This window comes from Cynocephalus volans, chromosome 13, assembly GCF_027409185.1.
Source record: "Cynocephalus volans isolate mCynVol1 chromosome 13, mCynVol1.pri, whole genome shotgun sequence".
NCBI classification, from domain to species: domain Eukaryota; kingdom Metazoa; phylum Chordata; class Mammalia; order Dermoptera; family Cynocephalidae; genus Cynocephalus; species Cynocephalus volans.
The window spans coordinates 78697467-78712306 of NC_084472.1; the positions used below are offsets into that span (position 1 = coordinate 78697467).

The 14840-nt window shown below is 40.1% G+C and overlaps 1 protein-coding gene across 1 annotated transcript in view; it reads left to right on the forward strand.

The window, feature by feature from the left end:
• GALNTL6 (polypeptide N-acetylgalactosaminyltransferase like 6) overlaps positions 1-14840 on the forward strand; it is a 1082002-nt gene that overhangs the window by 1009618 nt on the left and 57544 nt on the right. Inside the window, exon 9 of the mRNA XM_063077473.1 lies at positions 14077-14298. Coding sequence (XP_062933543.1) covers positions 14077-14298 — 222 coding nt within the window. The remainder of the gene's footprint in view (positions 1-14076; positions 14299-14840) is intronic.

Genomic DNA, 14840 nt, shown 5'->3' on the forward strand with positions numbered 1-14840 from the left:
GCTTACAGTTTCAGAGGCTGGAAAGTCCAAAGTCCAGGGAATACATCTGCTGAGGGTCTTCTTTGGTGGTGGCTTTACAGCAATGCTGGGGTCTCACATGGCAGAAAATTTTAGAGCAGAAAGAGAGAGACACTCACATGCTCTCCTTTTAAAGCCCCCAGAACCATGCCCCTGACCATCATTATTAATCCATTCATTATGTCATGGTCCTACAATCTAATCCCCTCTTTAAGGCCCACCTTTCAACCATCACAATAAGATTTCTCTCTCTGTCTCAACACCATCACAGTATGAACCAATTTTCCAATACCTGGAACTTTGGGGACAGAATTTAAGCTTCAATGAGTTGAATGGGAGACATTCAATCCACAGCAATGGAATACAATAAAAATGAGTACACACAAGTACACAGATGAACCTCAGAATACTTTTGCTGAGTGAAAGAAGCCAGACAAAGAGAGCACATACCATATTGTATAATTCTATTTGAATAAAATTCTAAAAACTACTAATTAAACTACAGTGATGAAAAGTATATCAGTGGTTGCCTGGGGATGGTATAGGTGCCACAGAAAGGAGATGAAAAAAAGGATTTCAAAGAGGCATGAGGAAACATTAGAGGTGATGAATTTGTTCATTGTCTTGATTGTGGTGGTGGTTTCATTAATATACGTATATACAGATAGATCTCAAAATATACCAAATCATACACTTTAAATATAAGCAGTTTCTTGTATATCAATTATTTCTCAATAAAGCCAATTTTAGAATTAGGCTTACAAGCATTTTTTTTAAATAAGATATTTTGTTAAACCATTTGGGGAGTTATTTTTTGTTGGTTTGTCCTATATCTAAGTCCTACATTACATGCCATCATAAACACTACCACAAAAGTCAAAAATACTGGGACAAAAACATAACAGAGATGTAAAATCAAAGAAAGAGCTAAGCTTATTTAAAACAGCTAAAGCAGGTAAGCCCTGCAAACAGCTCACACGGCCCTGGGAAAAATGGAAGAGGAAATTGCCTGTCAGAGAAACCTCCCCTTGCAGGGCTGGATGCGCCTCCTCCCCTTATGCAGAAGGTTTCCTACTGACTTCAAAGAAGTCTTCAGAGCACAAAAAAGCAGAGCTCACTGAATAATTGTAGTGAGGTTGGGACTCTCTTACACAGATTCTCTTTTGAGTTGCTCCCATGATGACATTATCATATTATCAATGATAAGAGGGCTCGGGGTGGGACCTCTGAACCACTAAAGCTCCCTTAAGCATCAAACAGGACACAAGACATACATTCAAATCAAAGCTGAATTTTTAAAGTCATGGCATAGTGATACAACTCTTTGCTGTAGAAATGACTGTGACAGTTAAGAAACTGTTTCTATGTGAGATTGGCTTTGTTGGCTATCACCAGTTTCTGGAGGGAAAGCATTAAAAATATATATACATAACTAAAGAAAGAGAAGTCCACTGTAATAAAATAGCCCACTAACCCTAACTCAGCCCACTGTAATAAAATAGCTTAATATCAACACAAGAACAACATGCGGATTGGGGTCACGTCGGTGCACCTGTAATAATCACACTCTGCACCAAGAAATAGAAGCATGCTCCTGAAGTGAGACGGCCCACATAATACAAGTGTGCGGGACAGCCTTGCAGCCAGAGAAACAATCAATTGTCAGATAATATGCCAAGAAATTGAACAAGAATTATATTTTTAGGATAATCAAACAGTAGGGTCTAAAATGTTGCTGGCAAAAAAATAATAATAATTAGTGGATAGATTTATGCAGTTTTGTGAACCAGCGGGATAAATGGAACTATCTATTTTCCTCAAGCTGCACAATAAAGTGATCAGTCAGAGCTACAAATTTGTTCCTATGAACTGAGCTAGAAATGTGATTTAATGTTCCTGGTAAAATATCAATTCAAGGATCTGATGAGTATTAGAATTAAGGACAGATTTAGTGTTTGATAGTGCAAAGAAAAACAAGACTTGAATTCTAAAGACCTCTAATGTAAGGCTAAATGTGTTAAGTGTGTTAATAGCTATTTGGCAACACAGAGAAAGGAGAGATTAGTACTGGTATGGGTTAAATAGGGGAAGAAGTGATACACAAGGAACCACAGAAGGGTGACATGAAGATAGTGAATGCTATCAATGTCTTGTACATAGAAGGTAGTCAGAATAACAGTTTTTATTTCATTTATCATTTAAGAAGTGTGAAGGTCTGCAGCCTTTAAAACTGGAAAAATCCTTGATTTGCTTTCTACAACAAAAATTAAATTTATTCCTCAGCTCAAGAAGCTATCTTCCTCAAACTGTTATATGATTTCCTTGCTGGGAACATCCCCAGCAGGTGAAAACCTCTTGGATCCAGCATGAACAGGTTTGTGTTCTCTCCTCCAGTCTCCCTTGTCCACACTAGGGGCCTAGATGAAACTAAGTTCAGATGTGCAGAGACAGAAAGCCTTCACCTCCTTATTTGCAGACTGTGGTTAGCATTAAGCCCTAACCAGTCTATTCTAGCCATGCTGAGCCCTTGCCTCCAGCTGCCAATTAGCACTGCCGTTTCCTTAAGTTCAGGGACTGCCGCCCTGCCTGCTTCACAGACAGAGGGCCAGCAGGATCCCACCTGTTAGAAACCAAAAAGCCGTGGGATTGTATGGGTATATTATATCAACTGTGTGTTACGGCAGGCTTCTCTGCAGAGAACTGCTTGAAACTTCTCTGGAATAATTCCCACAGAAGCAAAACATTAACTATGTATTGGCAATAGCATCAAGATATGCCAGATTCTGCATATACAGTCACTTAATGAATTAAAAAAAACATTTATGGAGCTCATAATTAAGTATATTAGGAATAGGACTGCCAGATTTAGCAAATAAAAATACAGGATGCCCAGCTAAACTTGAATTTTGAATAAACAACACATTATCCTTTAGCATAAGTATATCCCATGTAATATTAACGATAAAAGTATTACTTATATTTACAAAGAATTTGTTGTTTATCTGAAACTCAAATTTAATTATGTACCACGTATTTTAATTGGGAGGAATAAAGAAAGAGTGGTTGGGATCAGAAAAATAGGAGAGGGTGCTGAGGCAGGCAGGCAGAGGCAGAGGGAGCAGCTGCATTTTTTCAGAGGCATTGAATAGAACAGTTCACATAAGCAGAGGTTTCACGTAGCAGAATAAAATTAAAGAAGACCGTTAGGGGCCTGCCATGGAATGTCTTAAATAGTGGGCAACCCTTATGTAACAAAAAATTGGGAGTGGAGTATAACTCCAGAGTGAGCTCTTTAATTTTTTTTAGGGGACTTATCTTGTTTAGCAAAACACCTGTCAGTGCCATTTTGGTTATGGAAAGGTAGCCCTCAGAGTCCGCCTAGATGAGCAGGGATGGGCAATGAGAAAGCTGGATTGCTCCACATAAAATGGGGGAAGAAATTGTGATGTTCTGGGACAGCCCTACAAAGGAGGCAGAGAGGGGAATTTTGAAGAGGATCATGGCAGGAAGCCAAGAGACAGAAGGAGGAAATTTTGGCCAGGGAAAAATTCCCTACAGCAGCCAAAGGATTTGAAAGAATCTGAGTGGTCAAATACTCCACCTTACATCATCCTCTGTGCTGTTCTGTCATCTAAGTCTGTGCCACTGCCCGAAAATCTTTAGTAAAAGTTGATGCCCAGTTCATCTACTGGAGAGGTGTTTGAGGAATGAGTTCACACCTGTGTACCCCATTCATGTCTCTGTGGGACAGCAGGTAGAGAGCAAGGCCAGGACAAGACGCAAGTAGGAAAGAAAGAGGCCCAAACAGAAAACTGTAGTGAAGTGTGGATGTCTGAACATACCCCCCCCCCCAAAAAAAAATCCACAGAAATCTTGAAGACAGGGACTTGTGATTGGAGATTAAAGCACTTTTATTTAAATCTCAAAAAAACAGGAATCCCAGCTAACACCTGGCTTTGGGTATATGACAGCCTCTATAGATGTAACTTCTGATAGTTCAGGAGTAAATGATTACACATATAGATCTCCTGGTGTCTATATTTACTCGTTCTTTCTTCTTGATAGCTATCTTTTGGACATTTTAGCCCCTTTGCCAATGTTCATTCAATCCCAGAGAGACAGGAAACTCAGATTTGTTTATTTTTCTCTTTTACCATCTCTGGCAAGAGATGCTATTGGAATATCTCAGTTTCATGATTCTTCACAGGTTTACACAGCTATGAATGTTTAAATGAGGAATACTGCTTCGCTCCTACCCCATTACCTCCATGTATTTGAATGTGTGTATATGTGCTCCTATATAAATACCCCAATGAACTCAAACATGTATATGATCATACTATTTCCTGGAATAGGTGAATTTATTCTACCATCTGTGAAAGACCAACAAAACTCTTCTTGCAACTGTTTGCAATATTTCTCAGCTGTGGTTCCAATGTTTTCCCAAAAACTAAGTATTGACTCATAATTAGTGACAAATTAAGACTGTGTATTGTTATTTCCATAATAAGGACCTCAAAATGATTTTATTTGGCCAGCCACCTGGGCAGTTTTGAGTGAGGGCTGTTCTTTGACTATAATAATTGACACTTTTAAAAGCTTCCCCCTGATAGGAAATTCAATACAGAGAACAAAGCATCTATAATCAAAGATGTCTAATAAATCATCAGGGACATTAGAGAATGGTCTGGATGTTTCATTCATGTTTAAATGTTTATAAAGCACTCATAGCTAGAGGGAAACTAGCTATTGCAGTCTTTGAAGTTATTATGCTGTTTCTCTTTTAATGTCTTCTGGAAAACTACAAAAAACAAGTCGATAATTTGACATTATTCCTGGAATATATCCATGAGCTTGCTGCTTTCTTTGGAGTGTTTGAGAAATCAGCAAACCTAACCTGCAACTTAGTGTCTTTCAATTTGACAGGGACACGGTAATGCAGAGCTACCTGGCTAGTCTCCTATTTAACTTTACTAAAGCTTCCCTAACATTGTTGACAGTTCATCAATGTACTGTGTCCCACCCCTTCTACTTATTAATATTGCTGAATCTGGTTAACGTTTATCATGACCCTTTGAGCCATTTCCAATTGAATGCACCTGAATTAGTTCCTCTTTGAGTTTTTGCTTTAATTCCCATTTCTTTTTCAAAAACTCAAAGCAACAAAAATCTACCCTTCAGCAACGACACTTTCTTTTTTTTAAATTTTATTTTTAATTTTATTTTGTCGATATACATTGTAGCTGATTATTGCTCCCCATCACCAAAACCTCCCTCCCTTCTCCCTCCCCCCCTCCCCCCCAACAATGTCCTTTCTGTTTGCTTGTTGTATCAACTTCAAATAATTGTGGTTGTTATATCTTCTCCCCCCCCCCCCGGTTTGTGTGTGTGTGTGTGTGTGTATATGTGTGTGTGAATTTATATATTAATTTTTAGCTCCCTCCAATAAGTGAGAACATGCGGTATTTCTCTTTCTGTGCCTGACTTGTTTCACTTAATATAATTCTCTCAAGGTCCATCCATGTTGTTGCAAATGGCAGTATTTCATTCGTTTTTATAGCTGAGTAGTATTCCATTGTGTAGATGTACCACATTTTCCGTATCCACTCATCTGATGATGGGCATTTGGGCTGGTTCCAACTCTTGGCTATTGTAAAGAGTGCTGCGATGAACATTGGGGAACAGGTATACCTTCGACTTGATGATTTCCATTCCTCTGGGTATATTCCCAACAGTGGGATGGCTGGGTCGTATGGTAGATCTATCTGCAATTGTTTAAGGAACCTCCATACCATTTTCCATAGAGGCTGCACCATTTTGCAGTCCCACCAACAATGTATGAGAGTTCCTTTTTCTCCGCAGCCTCGCCAGCATTTATCGTTCATAGTCTTTTGGATTTTAGCCATCCTAACTGGGGTTAGATGGTATCTCAATGTGGTTTTGATTTGCATTTCCCGGATGCTGAGTGATGTTGAGCATTTTTTCATATGTCTGTTGGCCATTTGTATATCTTCCTTAGAGAAATGCCTACTTAGCTCTTTTGCCCATTTTTTAATTGGGTTGCTTGTTTTCTTCTTGTAAAGTTGTTTGAGTTCCTTATATATTCTGGATATTAATCCTTTGTCAGATGTATATTTTGCAAATATTTTCTCCCACTCTGTTGGTTGTCTTTTAACTCTTTTAATTGTTTCTTTTGCTGTGCAGAAGCTTTTTTAGTTTGATATAATCCCATTTGTTTATTTTTCCTTTGGTTGCCCGTGCTTTTGGGGTCGTATTCATGAAGTCTGTGCCCAGTCCTATTTCCTGAAGTGTTTCTCCTATGTTTTCTTTAAGAAGTTTTATTGTCTCAGGGTGTATATTTAAATCCTTAATCCATTTTGAGTTGATTTTAGTATACGGTGAGAGGTATGGCTCTAGTTTCATTCTCCTGCATATCGATATCCAGTTATCCCAGCACCACTTGCTGAAGAGGCAGTCCCTTCCCCAGTGAATAGGCTTGGTGCCTTTGTCAAAGATCAGCTGGCAGTAAGTGTGTGGGTTGATTTCTGGATTCTCTATTCTATTCCATTGGTCAGTGTGTCTGTTTTTATGCCAGTACCATACTGTTTTGGTTATTATAGCTTTGTAGTATAGCTTAAAGTCAGGTAGTGTTATGCCTCCAGCTTTATTTTTTTTGCTGAGCATTGCTTTGGCTATTCGTGGTCTTTTATTGTTCCATATAAATGTCTGAATAGTTTTTTCCATTTCTGAGAAAAATGTCTTTGGAATTTTGATGGGGATTGCATTGAATTTGTATATCACTTTGGGTAGTATGGACATTTTCACTATGTTGATTCTTCCAATCCAGGAGCATGGAATATCTTTCCATCTTCTTGTATCCTCTCTAATTTCTCTCAGCAGTGGTTTGTAGTTCTCATTATAGAGATTTTTTACCTCCTTGGTTAACTCAATTCCTAAGTATTTTATTTTTTTGGTGGCTATTGTAAATGGGCAGGCTTTCTTGATTTCTCGTTCTGCATGTTCACTATTGGAGAAAAGAAATACTACTGATTTTTGTGTGTTGATTTTGTATCCTGCTACTGTGCTGAAATCATTTATCAATTCCAACAGTTTTTTTGTAGAGGTTTTAGGCTGTTCGATATATAGGATCATGTCATCTGCAAACAGGGACAGTTTGATTTCATCTTTTCCAATCTGGATGCCCTTTATTTCCTTCTCTTCTCTGATTGCTCTGGCTAGTACTTCCAACACTATGTTGAATAGGAGTGGTGAGAGTGGGCATCCTTGTCTAGTGCCTGTTCTTAAAGGAAAAGCTTTCAGCTTTTCCCCATTCAGGATGATATTGGCTGTGGGTTTGTCATATATGGCTTTAATTATGTTGAGATACTTTCCCTCTATACCTAACTTATAGAGGGTCTTTGTCATGAATGAGTGCTGAACTTTATCAAATGCTTTTTCAGCATCTATAGAGATGATCATATGGTCCTTGTGTTTGAGTTTATTAATATGGTGTATCACATTTATTGATTTGCGTATGTTGAACCAACCTTGCATCCCTGGGATGAATCCCACTTGATCGTGATGAATAATTTTTCGTATGTGTTGCTGTATTCTGTTTGTTAGTATTTTAGTGAGGATTTTTGCATCTATATTCATCAAGGATATCGGCCTGTAGTTTTCTTTTTTGGTTATATCTTTACCTGGTTTTGGTATCAGGATGATGTTTGCTTCATAGAATGAGTTTGGGAGATTTGCGTCCATTTCAATCTTTTGGAATAGTTTGTAAAGAATCGGTGTCAATTCCTCTTTGAATGTTTGGTAAAATTCTGCTGTGAATCCATCTGGTCCTGGGCTTTTCTTTGTTGGGAGCCTTCTGATAACAGCTTCAATCTCCTTTATTGTTATTGGTCTGTTCAAATTTTCTACGTCTTCATGGTTCAGTTTTGGGAGTTTGTGTGTGTCCAGAAATTTATCCATTTCCTCCAGATTTTCAAATTTGTTGGCGTATAGTTTTTTATAGTAGTCTCGAATGATTCCTTGTATTTCAGATGAATCAGTTGTAATATCGCCTTTTTCATTTCTAATTTTTGTTATTTGAGTCTTCTCTCTTCTTTTTTTTGTTAGCCATGCTAATGGTTTGTCAATTTTATTTATCTTTTCAAAAAACCAACTTTTTGATTCGTTGATCTTTTGAATTGTTTTTTGGTTTTCAATTTCATTCAGTTCTGCTCTGATCTTAATGATTTCTTTCCGTCTGCTAACTTTAGGATTGGATTGTTCTTGTTTTTCTAGTTCTTTAAGGTGAAGTGTTAGGTTGTTCACTTGCCATCTTTCTATTCTTCTGAAGTGAGCATTTAATGCAATAAATTTTCCCCTCAATACTGCTTTTGCAGTATCCCACAGGTTTTGGTATGATGTATCATTGTTTTCATTAGTTTCAATAAACTTTTTGATTTCCTGCTTGATTTCTTCTTGGACCCATATGTCATTAAGTAGAATGCTGTTTAATTTCCAACTGTTTGTATAGTTTCCAGAGTTTTGTTTGTTATTAATTTCTAGTTTTAATCCATTGTGGTCTGAGAAGATACATGGGATAATTGCAATTTTTTTGAATTTATTGAGACTTGATTTGTGACCTAATATGTGATCTATCCTGGAGAATGATTCATGTGCTGCTGAGAAGAATGAATATTCTGAGGTTGTTGGGTGGAATGTTCTGTAGATATCTGCCAATTCCAATTGGTCTAGAGTCTTGTTTAGATCTTGTGTTTCTCTACTGATTCTTTGCCTAGATGATCTGTCTAATATTGACAGTGGAGTGTTCAGGTCCCCTGCTATTATGGTATTAGTGTCTATTTCCTTCTTTAGGTCTAATAGAGTTTGTTTTATAAATCTGGCTGCTCCAACATTGGGTGCGTACATATTTATGATTGTTATGTCTTCTTGATGGATCAGTCCTTTTATCATTAAGTAGTGTCCCTCATTGTCTCTTTTTATGGTTTTTAGTTTAAAGTCTATTTTGTCAGATATAAGAATAGCCACTCCAGCTCGTTTTTCTTTTCTGTTTGCATGGTAAATCTTTTTCCATCCTTTCACTCTTAGTCTGTGTGAATCTTTATGGGTGAGGTGGGTCTCTTGTAGGGAGCATATAGTTGGGTCCTGCTTTTTGATCCAGTCAGCCAGTCTGTGTCTTTTAATTGGGGAATTTAAGCCTTTAACATTAAGAGTTGTTATTGAAAGGTGTTGATTTATTCCTAGCATTTTATTGGTTGTTTGGTTGTCTTAGGTGTCTTTTGTTCCTTGCTTTCTGATTTACTGTTTGGTTTCTTTGTTTGTTGGTTCCTTAGGTTGTAGATAGTGTTTTTGTTAGCTTGTTTTCTCTTCATGAATGCCATTTTTATTGTATTAGCGGGTTTAGATTTTTCTTAGGTTTTTATGGCAGTGGTAGTTATTTGTCAGGAACCAAACCCAGTACTCCCTTGAGTATTTCTTGTAAGGGTGGTCGTGTGGTAGTGAACTCCCGCAGTTTTTGTTTGTCTGAGAAATATACTATTTGCCCCTCATTTCGGAAGGATAGCCTTGCAGGGTAGAGTATTCTTGGCTGGCAATCTTTGTCTTTTAGTATTTTGAAAATATCATCCCATTCCTTTCTAGCTTTTAGGGTTTGTGATGAAAAGTCTGATGTTAACCTGATTGGGGCTCCCTTATAGGTGATTTGACGCTTCTCTCTTGCAGCTTTTAAGATTCTCTCTTTGTCTCTGAGTTTTGCCAATTTGACTATGACATGTCTTGGAGAAGGCCTTTTTGGGTTGAATACGTTTGGAGATCGTTGAGCTTCCTGGATCTGAAGATCTGTGATTTTTCCTATACCTGGGAAGTTTTCTGCCACTATTTTGTTGAATATGTTTTCAATGGAATCTCCATTTTCCTCCCCTTCTGGAATACCCATGACTCGGATATTTGAGCGCTTGAGGTAGTCTGATATCTCTCTCAGATTTTCTTCCATGTCCTTGATTCTTTTTTCTTTCTTTTTGTCTGCTTGTGTTATTTCAAACAGCCCATCTTCAAGTTCAGAGGTTCTCTCTTCAACTTCGACAAGCCTGCTGGTTAAGCTCTCCGTTGTGTTTTTTATTTCGCTGAATAACTTCTTCAGTTCAGCAAGTTCTGCTACATTTTTTTTCAGGACATTGATTTCCTTGTATATTTCCTCTTTCAGATCCTGTATACTTTTCCTCATTTCATCATGATGTCTAGCTGAGTTTTCTTGTATCTCATTCAGTTTCCTTAGAATTATCACTCGAAATTCCTTGTCAGTTATTTCAAGGGCTTCTTGTTCTATAGGATCTAGAGTATGAGATTTATTAACTTTTGGTGGTGTACTTTCTTGATTTTTTGTATTTCTGGTGTCTTTTTTTTGGTGTTTATTCATTGTGGCAGGGGGTTTCACAGTCCACCGGTTTGAGACTAATGACTAACTAGGATGTTGCTGTGGTTGCCAATTTGGTATGGCTCCCACCGTGACTGCTCAGTTGGCCTCTAGTGTCTTGTGTGTGTGGTTGCCTCGGGTCTTGGGTTTCTCCGGGGAGCCACCTTTCTGGTCAGCTTGTACTCTGCTGGGCTGGTGGATCACGTACCACAGGGTGTGTGATCTCTGTTGAGCTTTCACTTTCTGTACAGGACTTCTCCCCGTTCCGTGTGCTCTGGCCCAGGCTGTTAGATCGTGCAGTGGCGACCCCACCGGGTGTGTGGTTTCTGTCGAGTCTCCGCCTCCCTGGCCGCACGTCTCCCCCCTCTGTGCACACTGTGCTGGGCTGGGGTGTGTCTTCTGCACCCCTCGTCTATCAGCTGGGCCTTCAAGACCCTGCTCAGCACCACCTCGCCCAGGAAGTCTACCAGGTTTCTGCTAGGCACAGACGACCGGTCTCTCTGGGTGCCTTTGTAGCACTGTGTAGATCTTTCTCGGGTCTTGTTCACCTTTGTATCCCCCCGGTATAAACCGAGTCTAGTGCCCACCTGCAGCCTGCTCTCCGGCAGGTTCAAGCAGACCTGGGAACTCTCCTACCACACTATTCCCAACCAGAAATTCGTTAGGCTTTTTTCCAAACTGGTGGTCGCAGAGATGGTATCTGCCTCCCAGTAACAGGAAGTTTACCGGGGCCGGAGTCCAGGGTGTGGTGGAGTGACAGTCGGCCCGCCCGTACTTCCTAGCCCTCCCAACACTGGTCGGGACGCCCCACACCCCCAGCCCCGCCAGAGGACCGCGGAGGGAGTGGGAGAGGAGGCCAGCCCGCAGGGTCCGGAAAGCCCCACGCCAGGCCAAGCAAATGGGCTCAGTGATGGCCGAGCAGGGCGGAGCTGCCCGCACCTGGGAAAATGGAGGCAGCACCGGGGCAGTGAGTGGCCTGGTGGTGCAGGCGGGAGCCGCGTGGGCATCCACCCCCCGAACAGAGCTGCAGCAACAACACTTTTTAAAAATTGTTCCTATATCACTGCTTTTATCAATAGATACATATGCAAACTATGAATTTGTTCACATTCATTTTATAGTATGGTCTTTTATTAATTCAACAATTAGCATGCCCAGATGTGCTTGGAACCACATAAGGTGCTGGACATTTTTAATGGAAAAAAAAAAGATCTATCCCTAACTTCATAGTGCTTATAGTCAAAAAGTGCTTATTTATGCAAGTCAATTCCTTAATGATAAATCTTTCTTGCAAGCTATCAGAATTTTTAAGGTGTTTCCTCATAATAAAGTCACTTTCTCACTATTCCTGGGTCATATACCTCTTTGCCTCTGGTTTTTGCTATTCCCCTGACTTTATTCATTTTCACTAACTAGAGAGGCATAAAGTAGGTGAAAATAAATATTTCCACTTTATTTAATAATTGCAGCTTAGGAAAAAAAAGGTTGGAACTACAGACTAAAATCAAATTTGGATATAAAGAAAGTCTTAATATTATCAACTAATTTTTTCCATTCTGTCTTTGAATCTTTTTGCTAATCCTCATAAAAATTTTCTGAGGACAAATGAAAACAGAATGCAATTATTTGAATATAGAACATACGTCAAAATGAAATGCAAATGGCAAGATGATATCAAAGTCTCACACTGAGATCATATGCGTGTATGGAGTACCTCGTGCCATCACAGAGCAGGAGCCTCAAGACGTCATCTCTTTCTTTTCCTGTCCCCCCATGCATCAGGCAATTCAGAATTGGTGGCAAGGGCTAGGAAATTACAAGACAATGTTGACTCTGATCATGGGTCAAGAAGGTACACTGGAGTCAGAGGAGTAGAAAGCACTATGGGCCAGGCATTGCTGATGGGGCGTCAGGCAGCACAGCTATGGCAAATTATAGCCTCTCAGGGGACAATTGTCACATTCTCCATGTCACTTCCCTACCCTCCCATCTATGCACCAGGTGTCTCAGAAAGGAAGGAACACAGAAGCAACCAAAAAGTCACTACAGTCTTTGCAGCTCTGTCTCTTTTCTGCTTCTTGCCATATTAACTGAGCCCTACTTCGTACCACCATTGACCAAAAGTAACCAAGAAGTCAGACAGAGGAGAGGCCCATTGGGAGACACTGAAGCTGGAGGTGGTGGGACAGAACAATGGAAGGGTACAGTCACCTTAGGAATAAGATATCAACGACTGCACCTCCAAATCCAGCAGACCTCTAGGTATGCTTCAAGGCCCGAATTAGGGTTTCATAGAAAACTTAAAGGCAAAACAATTTTCCCAAATACCACTAGCTCTTATTTTAGTCACTTACATCTGGACCCTTTTAAAGATCCCAGCCATTGTGCTCACTTTATCTTCAAAGTGCGAATGAGAAACTGGAGTGGGTCAATGCTCACACCAGCCAGGCACCTAAGATAATGGCCTTGAATAGGAAAAAGAAGTACCAGAGTCTATGGGACACCAGCCTATGAAAATGTGCTGCAAGCTGGAGGCATCAAAACTGGTATCTTCTAGGCAAATGCAGTTTTTCTCTCTACCACTTAGCACCACAGAGCCTAAAGGGAGGCAGAGAGCATCTCATTCCAGCTAACGCCCTTCTCAAATGCCACAGGAACAGTTCAGTTCATGCGTGGCCGAGACCAGCACCCAGGCTCTCCAATTTCCAATCCCACACTCTTTCTACTACTAACAATAGCTCTACTATTCATAGTACCTAGTGTGTGCTAGGTCCTACTCTAAGCACTATATGTGTTACCTTACTTAATCCTACAACCACCCCCTTGATGCAGGTACACATTATTGCTGCTAGTTTCAGGTGAGGAATCTGAGACCTAGCATGGATAAAAGTAACTTTCTCAATCCCAAAACTGACAGAAGGGCTGAGCTTCCTACCCTGAAACCACATGCTCTCCTACCCCTAAGGAATGTGCTTACTTCCCTGCCATTTACCTTTCACTTCCTTCCCCGCAGGGAAACATCTGTAGACAAGACCAGCCACTTGGTGGTTGGTTCTCTTAGCCCTACTTTGACCATCATGCAATAGATTACTAAATTCTCACTGGCATTCATGTTGCACACGTAAAGTATCAGAACACAAGGTCTTGAATTTCGTAATACCGGGTTATCTCTGCATAGTTAGGAAAAAAAAAACAGCTTGTTTGTCTTCATTCCTTCCAAGATCCCTGTTTCTTGAAATTCTTTCAGCAATTTGCTGCCTAAGAGGAACTTCATTCTCTCCCGTTTCAACTACTTTATAGTTCTGTGTAAAAAATAAAAAATATATAATCATGAAATAACAGGAAGGATGAGAAAGTTGATATAATTGTGAGCTGAATCTTTACTGACTCTGATAAATTAATTAGCAAACTGGCAACTAAACCCCATGCCAGAAGCAGAAATGTGTGGGAAGCCGTAGGCTAATCATATCACACTCCTTGCAGTTAGGAAAACTCATTGTTAATAAGCCACCAACCAGAGCTGCTTGAGGTTGCCTGATTTCTTTTACTTTTCTTTTCTCAATTTGTGGTGCAACTAAAACCACCCTTTGAGCACATCAGCCAATAAATGACATTTTTTTTCTGCCGCACAGAACCTGAAGCGGGTTGCTGAGACCTGGATGGATGAATTTGCCGAGTACATTTACCAGCGACGGCCCGAATACAGGCACCTCTCCACAGGGGACATCTCCGCCCAGAAGGAGTTGCGCAAGCAGCTCAAGTGCAAGGACTTCAAATGGTTCATGGCTGCAGTGGCCTGGGATGTGCCTAAGTACTACCCTCCAGTGGAGCCCCCACCTGCTGCCTGGGGGGAGGTGAGGAGAGGTTGCATGAAACCCTCTTACCTATGAGAGTATATCCACCTCTCATAGCTTCAGGTGGTGGGAGGGACTGCTAAAACCTTCACTCTTTTCCCTTGCAGCCAAGCAAGATTAATTTAAGTCATCTCAGATAAATGAATGTCCAACCTCTTTTTAGAAATTACTAGGGGTGAAGACTCTGTCTTCAGCCTTGACAGCCCAGCCCAGAAATACTGGCTGATGTTGACTCCCTAAAGGGATGTTTTTAATACACCAGGAAAATATTTTTATTTAGGATTAGTGAAATTACCAGAGGAGCTTGTAGAGAATGAAAATATCTGTCATGCTACTGTGTAAATAAGTGTGACCTAATGTCCATGTGCAGCCTTTATTTGTATATGCAAGGACAGTGCTATGGAGGGGCTTGGCTATTTTCTTAACCAGGGTGTGCTATGCAGAATCATGAGAAGTTAATTTGCATAATACACAGAACTGTGGTACATGTGGGAGCCACATCAGTTCCTTAAGTAAGTACTAACCTTTCCACCTCTGAATGC